General features: G+C 53.4%; 5 protein-coding genes across 5 annotated transcripts; 2 read left to right on the forward strand and 3 right to left on the reverse strand.

Moving 5' to 3' along the window:
- Positions 1-2,725: 2,725 nt before the first annotated feature.
- Positions 2,726-2,908, reverse strand: CCOS01_06746 (uncharacterized protein; the record flags this gene model as incomplete). Its single annotated transcript, XM_060454914.1, has 1 exon — positions 2,726-2,908. One exon carries the CDS (start codon positions 2,906-2,908, stop codon positions 2,726-2,728), a length of 183 nt encoding a protein of 60 aa, XP_060314614.1.
- Positions 2,909-6,841: 3,933 nt separating this feature from the next.
- Positions 6,842-10,270, forward strand: CCOS01_06747 (uncharacterized protein; the record flags this gene model as incomplete). Its single annotated transcript, XM_060454915.1, has 6 exons — positions 6,842-7,031; positions 7,127-7,272; positions 7,325-7,418; positions 7,491-7,719; positions 7,766-10,098; positions 10,155-10,270. The coding sequence occupies 6 exons, from the start codon at positions 6,842-6,844 to the stop codon at positions 10,268-10,270; spliced, it is 3,108 nt and encodes a 1,035-aa protein (XP_060314615.1).
- A 541-nt stretch (positions 10,271-10,811) lies between these two features.
- On the reverse strand, positions 10,812-11,090 carry CCOS01_06748 (uncharacterized protein; the record flags this gene model as incomplete). The annotated part of the gene is made up of 1 exon (XM_060454916.1): positions 10,812-11,090. One exon carries the CDS (start codon positions 11,088-11,090, stop codon positions 10,812-10,814), a length of 279 nt encoding a protein of 92 aa, XP_060314616.1.
- A 1,257-nt stretch (positions 11,091-12,347) lies between these two features.
- Positions 12,348-13,996, forward strand: CCOS01_06749 (uncharacterized protein; the record flags this gene model as incomplete). The annotated part of the gene is made up of 9 exons (XM_060454917.1): positions 12,348-12,410; positions 12,490-12,522; positions 12,598-12,688; positions 12,739-12,780; positions 12,846-13,000; positions 13,074-13,111; positions 13,171-13,287; positions 13,418-13,837; positions 13,936-13,996. 9 exons carry the CDS (start codon positions 12,348-12,350, stop codon positions 13,994-13,996), a joined length of 1,020 nt encoding a protein of 339 aa, XP_060314617.1.
- A 787-nt stretch (positions 13,997-14,783) lies between these two features.
- On the reverse strand, positions 14,784-16,909 carry CCOS01_06750 (flavocytochrome c; the record flags this gene model as incomplete). The annotated part of the gene is made up of 4 exons (XM_060454918.1): positions 14,784-16,323; positions 16,383-16,620; positions 16,691-16,759; positions 16,876-16,909. The coding sequence occupies 4 exons, from the start codon at positions 16,907-16,909 to the stop codon at positions 14,784-14,786; spliced, it is 1,881 nt and encodes a 626-aa protein (XP_060314618.1).
- Between the last annotated feature and the right edge of the window lie 920 nt (positions 16,910-17,829).

The following is a 17,829-nucleotide window of genomic DNA, read 5'->3' on the forward strand; positions in this document are numbered from 1 at the left end:
ATGGGGAATACTTTGACCCCGAAGTTCTCGTGACTTTTAAACGGTTGATTTATGTACTCTAGTTTTTCAGTTATCCTTGGTGGGCAATATTCGTGGACATTAGTATCTTGGGACTTGACTTGGAAGAAGGCTATAGTTGTGGACGTACCCTTGAAAGTCATCAAGGGAATCATTCACAAGATGGAGCTGTGAGAAAAGTCTGAATATGACATGTGTTGTGAAAGCCATAACATGCATTGGCGTTGTGAGTTGGAAGGTGGTAGGAACTAGATGTTTTGTTGGATATTGGAGACCTATGGACATCTGACAATGTTTCCAAGTTGTCACACTAGGGCAATAACATGAAGTTCTTTTCCTGTGCTGACACACGAACACCGTCTTTCCTTATCCTTTAATGTACTTCTATACTATACCTCACCAAACTGCTGACTTCAAATCATACATGTAGACAACCTCAAAGCGTCCCAACAAAAGCAGCAGCGAACCGCAGCCCCTGCTTCTCTTGGCACCTCGACTTTGCCGCCGAGATGTCTCGAACCGACTTAAGTCCAAGGGTCAAAGTGGGAAGCTGTCAGATGACCTGCAGATTGGCGAGGGGACTTTTCACGTGGGACCTGTTCTGTGAGCGGCAGTGATCCACCAGTGGGCTTGCACTGGTATGTGACCTTGTGTAAGGTAGGTTTAATCGACTTGCTCTCGCTTACGGCAATCCGAGTACTTCGAGACTATGTGCGGCGTCTGTTATTTTTGTGTGCAAATATCTCTCATCACCCCATGTTCGCCTTATAACCTTCACTGCAGTCTCTACGTCGTGCCCACCAGCTTCCGAAGCTTTCCTCCTTTTCAGGCCATCCACCTCCAAGACGAGTATCGGAATATTTACCACCAAACCCATCATGAGATCTGTCTGACCAGAGTTCTAGGATGGCTTTTCTAGGCGAGCCCCAAACACCTCACTCGGTATATGACAGCAGCTTGTGATGGGTGATAGATCTTGGTTGGAAAGACGTCCACAGACGGCAGAATGAGTGACCAAGAATTACGCGGGTAGGTACGTCCTTACGCATACTTCCTGTGCCGCTAAAAAGACGCACATAGTCTCGAAAGGTCTATCTAGTCCATGGCCTCGTAAACACAAACTTAACACCCGTTTGAAGCTCCCTAAGAGAGGCTCAAATTCGCCCCGTAACCGGGAAAGACAAATCGCCTTGAAGGTCAAGTCTCCAATATACGTCACTCACACAACTTTGGACTCGAATCTCACTACGAATCCCTTGTGCAGATAACACGCCAGAGCTTCATCCGAAAAAGATGCAATAAACGTATATTCACGCCAGAAGAATGGCCGCCTTCTTGCCAAAACGTCTTGAGTTGATCCAAACACCAGGTTAAGAGAACACAGGGGGCGAATATGCCCCCTTTCAGCTACCCTACCCCGGCGCTATACGCACGAACGAGGATGACGCGAGAGCAAGAACAAGTACATGCCGCCAACGCGATTGAGAACAGTATTTACGCACCGACAGATGTGGACTTTGACACTGAGTGGTGACCACTGTTGTAAGTCACCTAGATGATAATCATGCATGGCATTCTCGAATACTAGCACTCTGTTGAGGTCTTCGAGCCTAGAAGGAATGCATTTCGAAACAACCTTCTCATGTCCCGCGTCAAGTTTTCCGTAAGACGAGGTGCCTGTATCTGTCTCCTGCCTCCTGTGAGTCTAGCAGCTGTTACACGCGACTCCCCGTTGTAGGTGCAAGGCAACGGCGAGCTTGACTACGAGGCGATGCGGTCGATATCGCAAAAAACCGAACGACCGGACACTGCTTGGTGCTAAAGTAGTGAAGCAGATCTCACATTCCGGGGTGATCAAAGCGCCAAACTCTGGAATGCGGCACCCTCACGCCATCAGCGGCCCAGGCCCGAAGGCCGGGTCCCACTTCGAGGTCCTATCGCCACCCCGAAGCCGGCCCCGGTAATGTCTCGGATTACGGTACTGACTTAAGAGCTTGCAGAGCTCAGGTGGACGATACGAGTTAAAGCGAACGGAAGCGCGGCGGAAGAATGGAATGCCGCAATTAGCACAAGCTGGCGTGAGACAACGTACACGGCTGAGCAGAGTAAGACGGCGAGCTGAACCTTTTTGCTACAGTTTCTCGAAACTGGTATAGGGCCCTCGCGGCCAAACGTTTGAGATGTACCATATTTTTCCTACCACAATGCATTCTGAACCGCGTTCCGCCGCGGCGCAATCTATGGTCACATGTTTTTTTCCCCTCAGATAGAAGTGGCTTATGTCATCGCGAGGAATTCAAGGTCCTCCCGATGTTGGAGTAAGATTAGGGTTGGTGCAGCCGCGTCGTGCTACCGGAGCTGTATGCCGGCAGATGAAAGGGAGACTTTGCGAAGCAGTAGGTATTTGATATATTTGAGTCAGCAGCTTTCACCGCATGTGAGAAATGGTGTCACCAAAAGAATCTCAAAAATGCCATCTTGGCTCCTGGCGGATCCCATCTCAATGGATGGTGGCCGCAGTTATTAACGTTTGTCAATGACGGCGTCCCTCCCTTTAATGCCCTTCAGCCTAGAGACATCGTCCGATAATTGAGTTGGCCATATTGGTGGGGTTCGAACAGACATTTCTGACGTTGATCGATCGGCAACGCACCCAATATTCATCCAGGTAGGCCCAGAGGAGAGTTTCGCATCTCAACCTGGCCACTCAGAGCCCACGGAGCAAACGTGAGCAGGCAAGCAGGTCCTTGAGCCCCTTGAAGGTGTGTTCATGCGCAGGTACCAGGCTGGCCAGGACAAATCCCCAAGGGGATGGAATGGGAAGGACGCAGTTGGAGGCTCGAGCGTCGCCGCACTCGCCGACGGGTGGTTTGAGGGAGCCCACCATCATGCCAATGAACGTAACGTGCCATGCTGGCCCGCTTCCGCTTCCGCGTGGTATTATCACAATCGTGTCATAGTGATCTGTCAAGAGCGACTGTGTCCGTACTCTGTATCCATTTCGAGGCTACTTGGCCAAACATCCGAATATGCGGCCATGGGAAGAGAATACGAATATTTGGTAGCGAGTGCCATCTGCACAGCATTTGCTGAGGTCGGAGAGATCGGTGACGCACACGATGCCCAATGCAAGTGATGAGGAGGTTGCTGTTCGTCAGGCTTTGACAGCACCCCTAGACGGATGCCAGCACACGACGATCAAGCGCACGGGTCACAGCCAATGACTTGTTCTGGCGGGGTGCTCGGCACGGTGGATGTGTGCAAGACCCGGTTCTGTATGGAGGAGGTGACGACGAGGATGTGCTGGCACCGGCCAACTCATGCGCGACCAAGTGACCAAACGTAGGATCATCCTCGACCTATTATTGGCATTGACGGCGAGCTGAGGAAAGAAGGGAGAAGCAGATTGGGCGGCCCGGAGATAGATTACTCTGAGCTGTGGGCTTTTCTGGACCACCACGGATGGTGTGGCGTCCCTTGCGGACCTTTGTGAGCGGTCGGCCGTGGGCTTTTGAGCCGGCGCGGCGGCGCGGCGGGTTTCTTGTTTGTGAATTTCTTTCTCGAATGTCAGTCGCGATTCTGTTTCTTCTGCGTCAATTGAATTCCATCAACTGAGGCACAATGGTTCCGCATCGTGTCTGGCCGGGGATCTGTGGTGGGGCGGACGGGCGGGCGCCGGAACATCAACCAAGCGAGCGGCGGGTTCGAGACGCGTCTCGCCGTCTAAGTATCTGTAGTCATACCTTGTTGCTTTCCAAGGTACCGTGAGACACGAAATGAGGAGTGCGACACATAGCCGTTGGAGAGATGAGCCGTGGCGGTGGTACCGATGCTAGGAGGCGTGGATACGGGCTGAAATCTGCTTTATGTTAGGTATGCCTCGAATGACACCAACGCTTCAACGGTTGATTGAGTGGGCTGGCGGGCACGCGGGGTACATTGGCATCGTGGATGTATATCAAGGGATGAGGTAGAAGATGCAGATGTGCTTGTGGATTTGTTTGGGCTAGGGGATGTCGGCGAAGACAAGCAATGGATGGCAGACAGAGAAGAGATGAAAACTGTATCCGTATCCGTACCTAGCTGCCTCGACGGATACAGCTTTGCAGAGGTGAAGCCTGAAGGATCTACCCGCAGCAGGCGAGGCAGATGGAAGTCGCTCCGAAACGAGACAGGGTCCCACCCCCACTGGGTTGCGGCGCCATGTGGAAGGAGCGAGGTAAACCGTAAAGCGGCCCCGGGAAAGGGAGGAGCGATGGCAGAAACCACCTCATCAAAGGGTACCTATCTCTCTACCTACCTGAAGGTGTTGAACATTGCTCGGGGCTCTTTCAATTGTGTCTTTTGCATCTCATCTCATCTTTCCCTCCCCTTCTTTCCTTTTTCTTTCCACAGCGAGGTAAAGTGCTCTGTACAAGTAACACCATTGGCATGTATCCCGAAAGCCTCAATATCACCAGCAACCACTACAGTTCAAGCTAAGAATCAATCAATTAAGTACCCTGGTAAGCCTGGCTGCCAAGCTGCTTGAGAGCCAAGCAGTGAGGAAGACACCAAAAAGGTGCGTAGGGCGAACGGAGCTAATGGGTGCTAGGGGGGGCTCAATTAAGGTGCGGACGACTGACGGGGTTCCCACGCTTGCCCGGACCAAGCAACAAGCAGCAGAGACAACTTGTCTCACCTCATTCATGGACTCAACCAGGCATGGCCGGTAATATCTCACGAGAAAGGGTGTATACGAGCAAGGAGGCCTTGGGTACCGACTACACATATTAGGTAGACGACTTGGATCATTGAGATCAACCCTTTGTCTGCTTGACGGGAAAAGCCTTCCGTGACACCAAAGAAGCACACTTTTGACAAGGCACGCTTCCCTTCCCTCCCTCGACTTGTTTCGTCCGGTCTATCGATGAAGAAGCCGATACCGACGCCGGATTTGCTACATTGTCTTTGGCCATCTGAGGTTTTCTTACTCTGAGCACCAGCAGCGGCAACAGGCATTGCATACTCTGCATTAGCTCTAAAAGCACTGAACCTAGTATCACACATTGCGCGTCGTCTCTGGTTTTGGTCGTCCAGTGTTCCAACTTCCGCGCATCGTCTTGCCTTCTATCCTCGTCGCCGAAGCCTTTCCATCTCCTCCACCCCAACCTATCATGGCCGGTTCTCTCGGTGCCTCTGAAAGTTGTCCGGGCGCCGCAACGCTTCTACCGTTTGCTCCGAGTGATGCTATTATCGTCGCCTGAGATCTTAGTCCTCAGGCACCAACAGCCTCTCCCCCACCGCGGTGATACGTCTGCCCCGTGGTCACCCATCTACGGTACAGACTGATTCAGGACTCGGTCGAACTGACAGGGCCTCGGCCACAGTGCCTGAGGCGAGCCCGGCGAGAGAAAGGTCGACGGCGTTGACTGTCTCCGTAGGCTTTACTACGTAGAGACTCGATTCTGCTGCTAACATCTTGTTGGTCTGTCTCATTGGCGCCGACTGTGTCCATTGGCGCTAGGACCAGGATCCTCGTTCCAGCGATTTAATTTCATTTCAGGGCCTGTCGTGCCCCTCCCGCCTCTCCCACTCTCCCAACCTAGTCCCATCGGTAAGGCAGGGGAAGAGGGAAAGCTGTGTTGCAGCGGTACGGCGGGCGGCGTGCCTGATTCTGAGGTGCCGCTAGCATCACCCAAAAAACCGCCCACGGTCGACAAGTCGAGACTCAAACAACGGGCCAGCGACCTTGCGAACCTACCAGACGCCGCCAAAAGCCATCAAGGACTCTTGGGAGCCATAGAGCCTGCACAGAGTCCCACGGACTGAGGAAGAGCTACACCCCTAACGCGCTGCATGAAGAGCTATCCCCCTTTGGGTTGCCACTTCAGGGTCGTAGTCAGGTACCCGCCTGCGGTGATCGTCACACAAAAGGTACTTGTGCCCACCTTGAAATAACAAGACAGGGGGTCTGGGGGCTACAGATCAAAAACAGAAGAGCAGAAAAAAAAAGAAAGCAAGGCAAGAAGAGGGCACTTGTAGAGTGTGGTGTAAAAAAAAAAAAAAAAAATCCAAAAGACAAGCACCGGCAGACAGGCCAAGGCTCCAGGGGACCCCCCAAATAATACCATTTCTCTCCTTCTCCAATTAATAGCCCGCCGATTGTTCATTCGCCCCTGAATTCTAGGAAAAAGCCAAAGAGAAAGAAGTAAGGTGAGAACGGGACCTGCCTTTAACCTGAGTGCCGGCCGGGAGACACACAGGTCACACTCACCAGAGCTGCTGCCTCTTCTCTTTTCGGTTTCCCTCGTGCCCAAAGCAAAGCTGCAACATCATCACTTATTCTCCTGTCCATCCCTTCTTTTCTCCTAACATCATTCTTTCCCTTGCTGGAGATTTCCCTTCGTTTCGTTGAACCCCGCCGTCTTTGTTTCCCGATACCCTCGCCCTCAGCAGTTGGTTTCCCCCGCTATCGCAATTTCCTAGTGGAATCTCTTCGCGTGGTGGACCGTTCCAACGACGTATTATTGACATTGGACCAAGAGCAAACGCGCGCGCACCTCTCTCTTTCGACGACACACTCACACTTCCCGCCCCCTATCGCGGCCCTCTCGCGACTACCTACCTTACCCCCCCGGCCAATTCCTTAACCGACCGAGTCCACCCAACATCGATTTCTTGACTTTCCCTGTCTCACTTCCGATTACACGACTTGTAACCTGCCCCTCGTCAAAGAAGGCGCGCCTGCCCATTTATCCAACCGTCGCAACCTCGAATGCATCGCGCCTTTCCCCGCTCCAAACACCAATCGCCTTGATTGAGGCGAGAGTCCACCGACAAGATGCCTAGCCTCTTCTCCCGATTGAAGAGCAAGGACGGCTCCAAAAAGGCAAAAAAGGGCGCCAACTTTGACAATGCCGATCAGCTGCCCGCGAAGCCAAAATGGGACGACGCTTTCACGAGGAAGACGGTCGAGCCCGAAGAGATCCAGGACTTGATCAGGCGTTGCACTGACGAGCTGAAAGCAAGAGGTATGTCGTTTGCATCTGCCTCTGAGCTCCCGGCGTCGCCTTTCTCTGAACTTCGGCCAATTGCGCCAACGGTGTACTGACATGTCACAACCTAGCCCTCGACCACCCCTTTTTGCTGCTGCCGTTTAGACCTACTTCGGACCCTAGTGCGGTCCGGACCTTCATCCGCCACTTTTTCGATGGAAGCCAACCTTTGCGCGGCGAATTCTTGTCGCAAGAGCTTCGCATGACTGAGCCAATGGTTTGTGAATCTTGAACACAGATTTACCACTGATATACTTACATGTCACTAGGTCATTGCTGGCGTAGTTAAATGGTGCTGGAGTCGCCTTGCAGGCGGTGTTGTAGGCTGGGATGCGTACGAGCTGTTCAAAGTCGGCGAGCAAGGTATGTTGCACAAACGGACTCGGCACTTCACATGAGTATTTCATGGGCACCATGGGCTGACCCGCGCATTAGACTCAAATATGGCGAGGGACTCGTTCAAAACATTCATCCCTCTGAGTGTGGATAATGGAGCTCGTTCGTGTATCATTTTCGATTTCTTCGACTTGATGTCTGCAATTGCCGCCCACAGCAAGATGAACGGATTGGGCGGACGGAAATTGTCTCGGACGGCTGCCTGGTGGGCGTTCGAACACAAGGACACGGGCAGTGGCTTCGAAGGTGGTTACAAGGCATGGGCAAGGTGAGTAAAATTACCACGAGGGTCGAGCAACACTAACATTTTTCAGCGCCGCTGATGCTACGAGCCATCTGTTCTTCGCCTACCTGCGATCTTTGGCCCCGCAGAAGCAGACGCAGGGCTCCATCTCGCTGCTGCCAATGTCTCTTCAAAAATTGCTTCAGGAAACCGAGTATCCTCCCCAGAAGCCATCATTGATGCAGTCCTCTACATACAGGGTCGTTATGATCGTGGACACCGTTTCGCCGGGCCCCTTTGCGCTACTCCGTCGAGCCAATCACTTCCAGTACCGTGATGAGGACCAAGCTCTGCGCGAGTTTTCCGAGTACGAGGATCCTGTAAAGGCACTGACGGAAGAATGCCGTCGCGTCTTGAAATCGATCTCCTCCGCCAATCAGTCTCAAGTTTCCAGCTCAAAACACTCGACGAGTTTGCGCGACGCATCCTGGTCACGCTTCGAAGACATTGGCTTCACCAGCGCTCTCGAGGACAACGACGACGACGATGACCAAGAAGCGGCAGCTGCGGCTCGCAAACCCCAGGGCTTGAGAACCACACCTGCGGCTGGCAACATGGGCTTGGGACGGCCGACTACACCTTCCTGGGCCGATTTCCTCTCGTCTGGCTTTGTGGATGACAACCCAAACAACCCGAACATGCTACTGCCGCCCGATAAGCAGTTGCCGCCCATCGAGACAGCTCAACGCCAACGGAGCTCCCAATCTCACAACCCACGCCTGGAGTCGGATCGTCTCGAGCCTGGCGAGCTAGCAAGCATTGCCCGCTTTGACCTCGACGAGAGCTTCTGGTGGGTTTGGATGAGCAGTCTTGCACCCGAAGAGACTCCCGAGAGAAAATCTGCGTTTGGCCGCTGCGCCGTGATTGAGACGACCATTAAACGTGGTCGATGGCTCGTCATGGAGGAGATGGTTGCTGGTGCCGCCCCCGAGCCTCAGGAGGGAGCCTACATTGCCGAAAAGAAGGGATTCTTCAGCTGGACAAGGCGCAATAAGGGCGTCAACCGCCGTAAATCAACCGGCAAGCATACTCTTGAGAAGGGCAATAAAAAGACAGATCCCAATGTCAGTAAATCAAGCATCGGTCCCGATCAACAGGCTCGGATTCAAGCTGCTGCTCAACAGCTTCAGGCCCGTCAGCAGCAGGAGAAGCAACAGCAAATTTTGCAGGCTCGCCGAGGCCGGAATGATGAGTCGGCGAGAGAGAAGACCACCAGTGTATTCACCCTCCAGCCAGAAATCATGCGTCAGGCGTCTCCAGCGATGAAATGGGCAAACAAGTACGATAAGGAAGCGATTCGGGAGGCCTACCTGGCGAACAACACTGCTGGGCGCGGTATCGGTGTTTCCACCATGCAAAGGAAGGACAGTCAAGGCCATAACGAATACTCAAACGGCAACACCAACGGAGCGGAGCTTCGCCCGGAAGTCCCGGCCAAGTCGCCCTCGCTGCAACCACAGCCCTCGCCATTGACCCAGAGCTCACCAGGTTTCCCTCGTTCGCCATCCCCGCTTCCCCCCGGCGCGCAAGACGACGAACCTCGCATTCCATCCGAGAAGGAATCAGAGGCCCCGAGTGGTCTGCACCCGACCGACCGACTCGAGGAGGGCCGCAGTTCTCCGATGCCCCCGCCGAAGGACTCATATGACCAGGCACGGGAGAACATGTTCACCCCTGAACCGGACACCAGCCCGAAGGACAAAAAGTCCAAGAAGCTCCACAAGGAGAAGACCGGTGGAGGTGGACTTCGCAAGCTTTTTGGCCGTAACAAGAACCGGAACTCGAAACTGCCTGAGAATGCCGCCGCAGATTTGAACGGTATGCTCCAGCGCGAGACAGCAACTCCCGAGCCGCCAAAGCTTGCTCCTTCTCCTGTCCCCCAACCCGCTGCTTCAGAGTCCAATCTCCCCACACCAACACCTGCAGAGGCTTACATCACACCAATGGAGACTCCTCAACCCGCCCCAGTTGAGACCCAAGCTCACGAGCCGCAGTACGAGCCGTCCGTTGATGAATCCCTTTCTCGCGTCGATACCGACGATGCCAACGAGGCTCGGCACGAATTCTCGCGGTTTGACCAGGGCCCTCTGCAAGAGCAGCCCGCATTCGTCCCCGACGACGACTCCGAGGATGCTGTTCCGCCCCCTATCGCAAGACGTGCGAAGACCCCCGAACCTCCTGCGGACAACTCGTCCGCTCCGGTGTCTCCCGAGGATGGCCCTAGATCGCCGCCCGCAGTCGACCGATGGGCTCAGATCCGCAAGAACGCTGCGGATCGCGCAGCTCAACGCCAGAGCGAAGAACAGAGCCGGGGCGGATACAGCAAGACTACCGACGATGGCGACGACACAAGTGGGGAAGAGAGTAAGCCTTACCATGAAACTAGAAACCTTTGGCGCCCAAGATCTGACCATGTATAGCGATCGAATCCCGCGTAGCGCGTATTAAAGCGCGTGTTGCTGAACTGACTGGCAACATGGAGAACTCCCAAGGTCCTCCTTTGACGGGTGCCCGAACCCCTCCCGTCCGCCGTTAAAGATTGATGGACGACATTTGAACCTCCCGATTTGAAATTCGGATTCTCTGCGTATGTTTTGAATGACTGCAGCATCCAGCATCATTACGACTAAAAAAGCGCCACCTTTTTTTCCGGTCTCTAATTCTTCGAGATACAAACGTCTCCGATTTTCAGATCCCTGGCCGGATCTAAACCCCCCTTTTCTGTCATTAGTCCCTAATACCTTTCTGCCGTCCCTTTTCGTTGCGGGTTGTTACAGAATAAGATGATACCACTAGAATAGCAAGCCGATTACGCACAATATCAATGGCAGATTTGATCCTTGAGTTAAAGAACTGATGTGAACTTTAGAACCCAGTGAGAAAAGAAAGGAGTACCACCTTGTTTGTCATTGTTCTAAAGCCCAGCCAACGTTTATCTAGTTGCCTCCATATTTTCTAGAGCCTAGCACTCGAAACCCACATACGTGTTGTAGCCATCACTCGCCGTCATCTCTCTCTCTGTCTCTCCCCAAATCTGGGGACTACCATCCAACCGCCGTCGGTCATGGTTCGACATGTTAGTCGCTCATCTCATCATCAGCATCAAACTGTTCATCCATCTCAGCCTCGTCATCCGTAAAGTCGAACGAGCCGCACTTCATCCAGCGGGCCGCCACCGCGTCGATTGGGAGCCCTTCGCAGCCTTGAAAGGGCGTCCAGACGAAGGTGTCTTTCATCTCGATGAGGACGTGCGAGTAGGGGATGTGGCCGGCATCCAGGACTGGTTTGCAGTAGGTGAGGGAGACTACTTTGGGGCGGTCGCATAGGTTGCAGATGAATTGTTGGATGTTGCACATTATTAATGGTGGCGAGACGGAAATGGTGAAGTGGTGGAGCTGTAGGTGAGATTTTCTGCTTGGACAATCGAGGACTGGATTATTAGCTCGTTGTTGGATGTTAGAATGGTTTCTGAAGCGGGTTTTGCGTATCTGATTATGAGGTTTGAAGATTGGGTGTGTGGTGATAGCCTGTCTTCATTTCGGGTTCATTGACTGGTGGTGTTGCGTATGATTTCTAGAGAACTTGGGTATCAGCTTTGCAACTGCGGTGGTTTTGCTCATGAAGAGCCTGGACCATATCTGATAACTGTCGAGAATTCTAGATACGCCCACTATTGTCTGTAACAGATTGCGAGACTAGAGGTTAGTAGACGATAAGGGGGTATCTTCAAGGCTGTTGTTTTGTCCTGAATTGTCTGAGGGAAGAGGCGACTCGTAGGATGGGCGAGACTTGACGTGTAGTATCACTTCCTCTGCCTACTTCGCGAGAGAATTGAACCGGAATATCAGGACCAGCTCAGTAGGCTCAAGCCTTGATCGCTCATGTTTTGTTGGGGATCATGCGAAGGGTGAAACTGCACGATCCGATATTGATTTCGAGGTGACCTGGCGGTGGTTGGAGATACGCTCGCGGACGGCAGCGACGATGCCGCTCAATGTTGTTTGATCTCACTCTCACGACCCGCCGAAGAATCAGTTATTCAGGCTCTTTAGGGTGTTGAATCTCTTCTCATCGAACCAAAAAAAGAAGAAGAAGAAGAAGAAGAAGAAGAAGAAGAAGAAGACGATAACTCAATGGCAGATGCATAGTCTCTGCAGTTTGTGTTTGTCCCGGCCATCCGGTCGAAGGATCTCATGTAGTGACGAGGCCCTTTAGCCGTTCCGGGAAACACGACCGATCGCCAATGCACACGTTGAAGATTCCTCTTTACCGAAGACATCTACGTGCGTACCCTCGGGACTGGGTTGCGTTCTGCTTTCCTAATACGTCTGTAAACCCTTGCTGTTTTGTTGGAACTTGCGAAAACACACGGCGTCTCCACCAACAGATCGGTCCCCCTCGCCACCAACGTGCATAATCGTTGCCAGTGGTGCCAGTTCAAGAAGAGGGGTTCACACAAACATTTGTTTTCGCCGTCGCCGCGTCGCCGGGTTTGATTACTGGACGTTATGCAGGCGGAGTTCACAATAGATATTTGAATCTTTCCTCCCCTGCGTCTGTGTCACTTTCCAACCAAATTTCCATAACGTTTGGACTCTCAGATCGAAACGACGATGTCTAACGAGCAACAACCGACTGACGGAGACAATGGTCCCATTATCATCGCTGATGACTTTGTGAGTCTGAATTGAGTTTGATTCCGTTACTAACTTTGCACTTGCCTCCAAGATCGGACTTTCTAACCGTCTACTTCAGGATGCCGATGACAGCTCATCAGACCGGGCGACTGTAAGTATACCCGCGTTCCTGGCCATTCGATGATTAATGTCCTTTGCTGACAATGGCGACCCTCCTCGGTTGCAGAGTATCGCCTCTTCCAGCACGAGCTTGGCAAGCTCGATAATGAACCATCGTATCGAGAACGGTAGAACTTATCACAAATATAAAGATGGCCGTATGGATTGCTCCCCAGGCGCGCCCTCCTCCACCGCTAACATGACACAGAATACAGCTACCCCAACGACGAGAAGGAGAATGACAGGCTAGGTAAGTGCTAACAGATACTCACTCGTGTTTCTTTCTGAACAGTCTCAACTTACAAAATCCTACAGACCTTCAACACAACATCTTCCTTCTCACGCTCGACTATAGGCTGGGTCTTGCACCGCCGGCTCAGGAAGGATCCAAGGTCAGGCGCGTCCTGGACGTGGGCACCGGCACAGGAATCTGGTGCATCGAATTCGGCGACGAGCATCCTGATGCCGAGGTAAGTAACGTGATTCCTCTGATCATCTGCGACATCGATGGAGGCCGGCAGTACTGATTCTTTGGTCTTGTAGGTTGTTGGCATCGACCTGTCTCCGGCACAAACAGCATTGTAGGCAGAATAACAAACAATGCCAAATCCACCACCAGCTGATATTCTTTTATGTACAGTGTTCCGCCCAACGTCAAGTTCGAGGTTGACGACCTCGAGGAGCCCTGGACGTACCACACAAAGTTTGACTACATCCACACGCGCGTCATGACTTCGAGCATCGCCGACTGGAAGAGGTTCTTCAAGCAATCTTACGAGTTGAGTTGAAACACGCGCGCGCTCTCTCTCACCTACAAACGGCTGCCGGGAGCCCAGCCAGCAATCTCCACCGCCCTCCGAGCTAACATCAGCATACTCTGAATCCAGCTTCCTCGAGCCCGGAGGATACATCGAACTGCAAGAAGCCCACATGAGGCCCGACTGCGACGACGGCACCCTCAAGCCCGACAGTCCTTTGATTGAATGGGTCGACAGGCTGGAAGAGGCCTGCAACATCTTTGGCCGCCCCTTCATCCACTGCCCGAGCCTCAAGCCGCTGCTCGAGGAGGTCGGCTTCGAGGACGTCTCGGTCACGAAGTACAAGTGGCCCATCAACGCGTGGCCCAAGGACCCGCACTACAGAGAACTCGGCATTTGGAACCTCGAAAACATGCTCGAGGGCGTCGAGGGTTGGAGCATGGCCCCCTTCACCAGAGCGCTCGAGTGGACGAAAGAGGAGGTCAACGTCTTCCTCATCAGCGTCCGGAACGAGCTGAAGAATAAGAACGTGCATGCCTATATTCCCGTGTAAGTCTTTCACCCCCTTCTCCCCTTGCGCCTTTCCGCCTTGCCTTTCACCGAAACACACTACCTATCCCATCTCGAAACCACTGACAGATTTGCAGGTACATGATCCATGCGAGAAAGCCGCTAAAGGAGGCCGAGGAGAACGAAGAGGCGTCCTGACAGATTCGAGGCAAACCTAGTTCCGAAGGAGTTTGGGAGCTGCCTATGGGGATTTAGTTAGCTAGACGATAATCAGGTTGGACACCGCAATGAGAATACGAACCACTTGCACGCTCATCAGCTCACGGGTAGTTCTACAACCTACCGCCTTTGAGCGAGATTGGATGGACTTGTTTTAAACACTTTGAGATTGTGAAACATCCGGGATTTGTATTGAAATTGTAAGCCTCTCGTGGATTATTCCTCAAAGGTTCCATTGATTCCGTCATGGCACCAGGCAAGATTGCCATCACCAACAGCAGCCAATGGTAAAATTGATCTTGTGTGTTCTGGGCCTCTGTTGATCATGCGATACGACTAAGAAGATAGTATCACTGGTAGTGTGCACATGTTTGGTTCGTGATTTCTAAGGCTGTGGTAGATTTCGACGCAGATGGTTAAACATGTACATGGATGAAGGGCTAGCCGGCGGCTAGCTACTGTACCTTTTAGCTACCTTAAAGTCGTAGCTCAATATTTGTCCTAGCTTACATGTAATCCCATGTAGCACGTCCCTCTGAGTCAGTTGCATCATGTCATTTTGATGGAGGATCAAGTGAACAGAGAGTTTGGAGTTCCATTGAATCCAAGAGACTTCAACATGTATCTATGAATACATTCCCGAGATGTGAGAAAAATGCCCAAATTCAAAAAAGCGCGCCAATGCGCACCCGTTACTCCGGTTATCACTGTTTTACCCAAAGCCAAGATTCCGTCGTGCGCTCGTCGTAGATGATCGTCTCAAAATTTACAGCTCCAAACTCGGCGTCTGGCCCTTGACGCGGCCAATCACCTGCTGTGGTGCGTACTTGGGGATAACCTCGTCGTCGTGCAGCATCTCAAACTCCTCGGTGGCGTCGCGGCCCATGAAGTTCATGATAGCCTGGGGTCCACCGGGGTGCTCCTCGAGCCAGTTTGAGAGATCCATCACAACACCCTTGACGACGACCCACAGGTCCTCCTTGGTGTTGTGCTTCGCAACCTCCTCCATGGAGAACTCCTTCTCGGGAACGGAGAACTCCTTGGGGTTGTTGGGCTTGGAAGCCTTCTGGCCGTCCGCCTTCTCGGGCGTGGGGCCGGCGGCAGATGTGGTCTGCTGGGCAGGGATACCCTGGCCGCCAGAGCCACCACCGTTGTTCCAGTCGATCGTGACGCGACCAGGCTGGGCGGGGTCCAGGTGCAGTGAGATCTGGCCGAGACGGGAGGTGGCACCTCCTACGCCGTTAAGGGCCTGCTGGAAGAGGTAGTTGCTAGCGGTGTCACCGGCAACACGGCCGTAGACGACACAGCCAAGTAGGGAAGAACCACCGAGACGGTTGGCACCGTGAACACCACCAGCAAGCTCACCGCAGGCGAACAGACCGTCGAAGGGCTTCTGCTCGCTGTTCAAGACCTGGGCCTTGTCGTTGATCTCGATACCACCCATGGTGAAGTGAAGAACAGGCTCCATCAGCGCGACGTGGAAGTCATCGTTGATGTCGACGGGCAGGTTGTGGAAGAACTTCTTGCCCCAAGGGTCCTTCTGCTTGCCGTCGGCAATGGCGTTGTAGGTGGTGAAGGTCTTCTGGAGGTGGTCGGGGGAGCAGCCAATCTCTTTGGCCAGCTCGGCACCGGTCATCTTCTTCATCAGACCACGGCCAGAGTAGTGGCGAGTGTGGAAGTCAAGGACCTTGGAGGCCTTGGAGTTGAGAATGAGTCTGATGGGGAACTTGTTCTTGTCCTTCTCCTTCCACATCATGCCGGAGACATAGTCACGGTGACCAAGCTCGTCGCAGAAACGGTCACCGTCGGCGTTGAGAAGGAGACCACCCTCACCACGAAGGGCCTCAGCAGCCAAGAACTTCCACTTGGAGCCGGGGTCCTTGGGGTCAACCAGACCGGTAGGGTGGACCTGGACCTTGTCCATGTCAATACCGTTACCGCCGATGGCCATGACCATCTTCTGACCGTCACCAGTGGCGTGGGTGCCGTTGGTGGTGGCGAGGCCGAAGGTATCGGGACGGTGCTTCTTGAGAAGGGAGGTCTCGCCAAAGTCGGCAGCGTAACCACCGGTGGCAAGAATGACGGGTCCATCAACCTTTTGCTCCTCGCCGTTGAACTCGTATGAAACACCAGTGATGGTGTTGCCGTCCTTGTTCAGGCCGGTAACGCGGGCCTTCTTGATGATCTCGACACGCTCGGGCTCGGTCTCGGCGAGCTCCTCGAGTCTCTGCATGAGGGCATATGTGATGGCCATACCAGGGAACTTGGCATCGTGACCACGGTGGGTACGGGGCTGGGAGTGACCTCTGTAGGATAGGTTAGGACCTGAGGAAATTTTGATATTGGGCCTCTGCGATTGACTTACCCTAACCGCGAAACGAGAGTAAGGTCCAGGTTGAAGACATCCTGAAGCCATTCGACGGCAGCAGCGGACTTGTAGGTAAGGACCTTGATGAGGTCGGGGCGGGCCTTGTCACGAGCAGACTTGAGGGTATCATCATAGAACTGCTTGACGCTGTCGGCAATTCCTGTGTCGACCTGTGTCCGCGTCAAGGCACCGTTGATGCCAGAGGTGGCCTTTGTGGAGTTGCCTCCGAAGAAGCCTACATAGTAGGAGCGTAAGCTTTGCGACAATCACAAGCAGCGTAATAGTAATGGGTTTATTAGACTTACCCTGCTTGTCGAGAACGACAACGTTGCCTCCCGCGAGGTAGATGGTATGCGCGGCACTCAAGCCAGACACTGGCACGGATTAGCATGTGAGTGGGTAAGACGAGGCCGAGATTGGCCGCGGCAGAGAGAGTGGTAAGACTGAGAGGCGGAGGTGGGAGCAGGAAGAAGGGGCTGAGGTAACTTACGACCACCGCCAACGACGATAACTCTGGGTGCCATTTTGATTGATGTGATGGTATTGATGCGCTCCAGAGGACAGGATGGAGAACAAACAAAGAAGATGGGGAAGAGGAAAGATGGTGGGGGAGGAAGAGAGTTTGGATGGAGAGGTTTAAGAAGAAAACGAGAAGAGGAGCGGTGCCTTTCGTCTTGTTGCTACGCCGAGGGAAGATGGGGACAAAGGCACAAGGACGACGCGGGTCTGGGGCCGAAGGCAGGTGCAGGTGGTAGTGGTATCCGCTCCGCAAGGGACCTGGGGGGGGGGGGTATACTTCGTACCGTATGGTACGGTGCAGTGGGACAGTGGTACATACCTTACGGAGACGACTTGTTCTGGTTGCGTGAGGTGGTGCGCGCAGATGGGAGGGAGTGGCAGAAAGGTCGCTGACACGGCGATTCGTGAGCCGAGGTCGAAGCGCCGGTGGGAAAACCAGAAACCAGGGGGGGCAACTTCGCACTGGGGACTTCCATGGCACACGAGTCCACGACTGGGCTTGCCCGCGGTGCTAGTCAGTTTTGGGCCGAGTTTGGGTCAGAGACTCAGAGTTGGGGGTCGGGGAAAGGGACGGTCTGGGGCCCTGGGGGAGGAGAATTGGCGTCACTAAACGGGGGGAGGCAGATGAACGTACCAGTAAGAATGAGCCTTTTGGTCAAGTGGTGGCAGTGGTCCGAGGAACAATGGGACACCTTTTTTTTCTTAGGTACAGGTGTGGGGAAGCCGAGAGCGACGAGAGAGATGGAATCTCAATTGAGTCTTGTCTTCCATGTGCAGTTTATTTCCCCAATTGCGCATCGTGAGAAAAGTTTCCTCCATGTTGTGTCTATCAACTACGAACAGGCAATTGCGTCCGGTCTGCGGAGGGCATTGCAACTGAACTGCTCCTCTAGCATGAAGAGACCCCAGACACTCGTTGGCTTCT

This window comes from Colletotrichum costaricense (genome assembly GCF_030867565.1).
Source record: "Colletotrichum costaricense strain IMI 309622 chromosome Unknown Scaffold_6.1, whole genome shotgun sequence".
In the NCBI taxonomy this organism is placed as follows: Eukaryota; Fungi; Ascomycota; class Sordariomycetes; order Glomerellales; family Glomerellaceae; genus Colletotrichum; species Colletotrichum costaricense.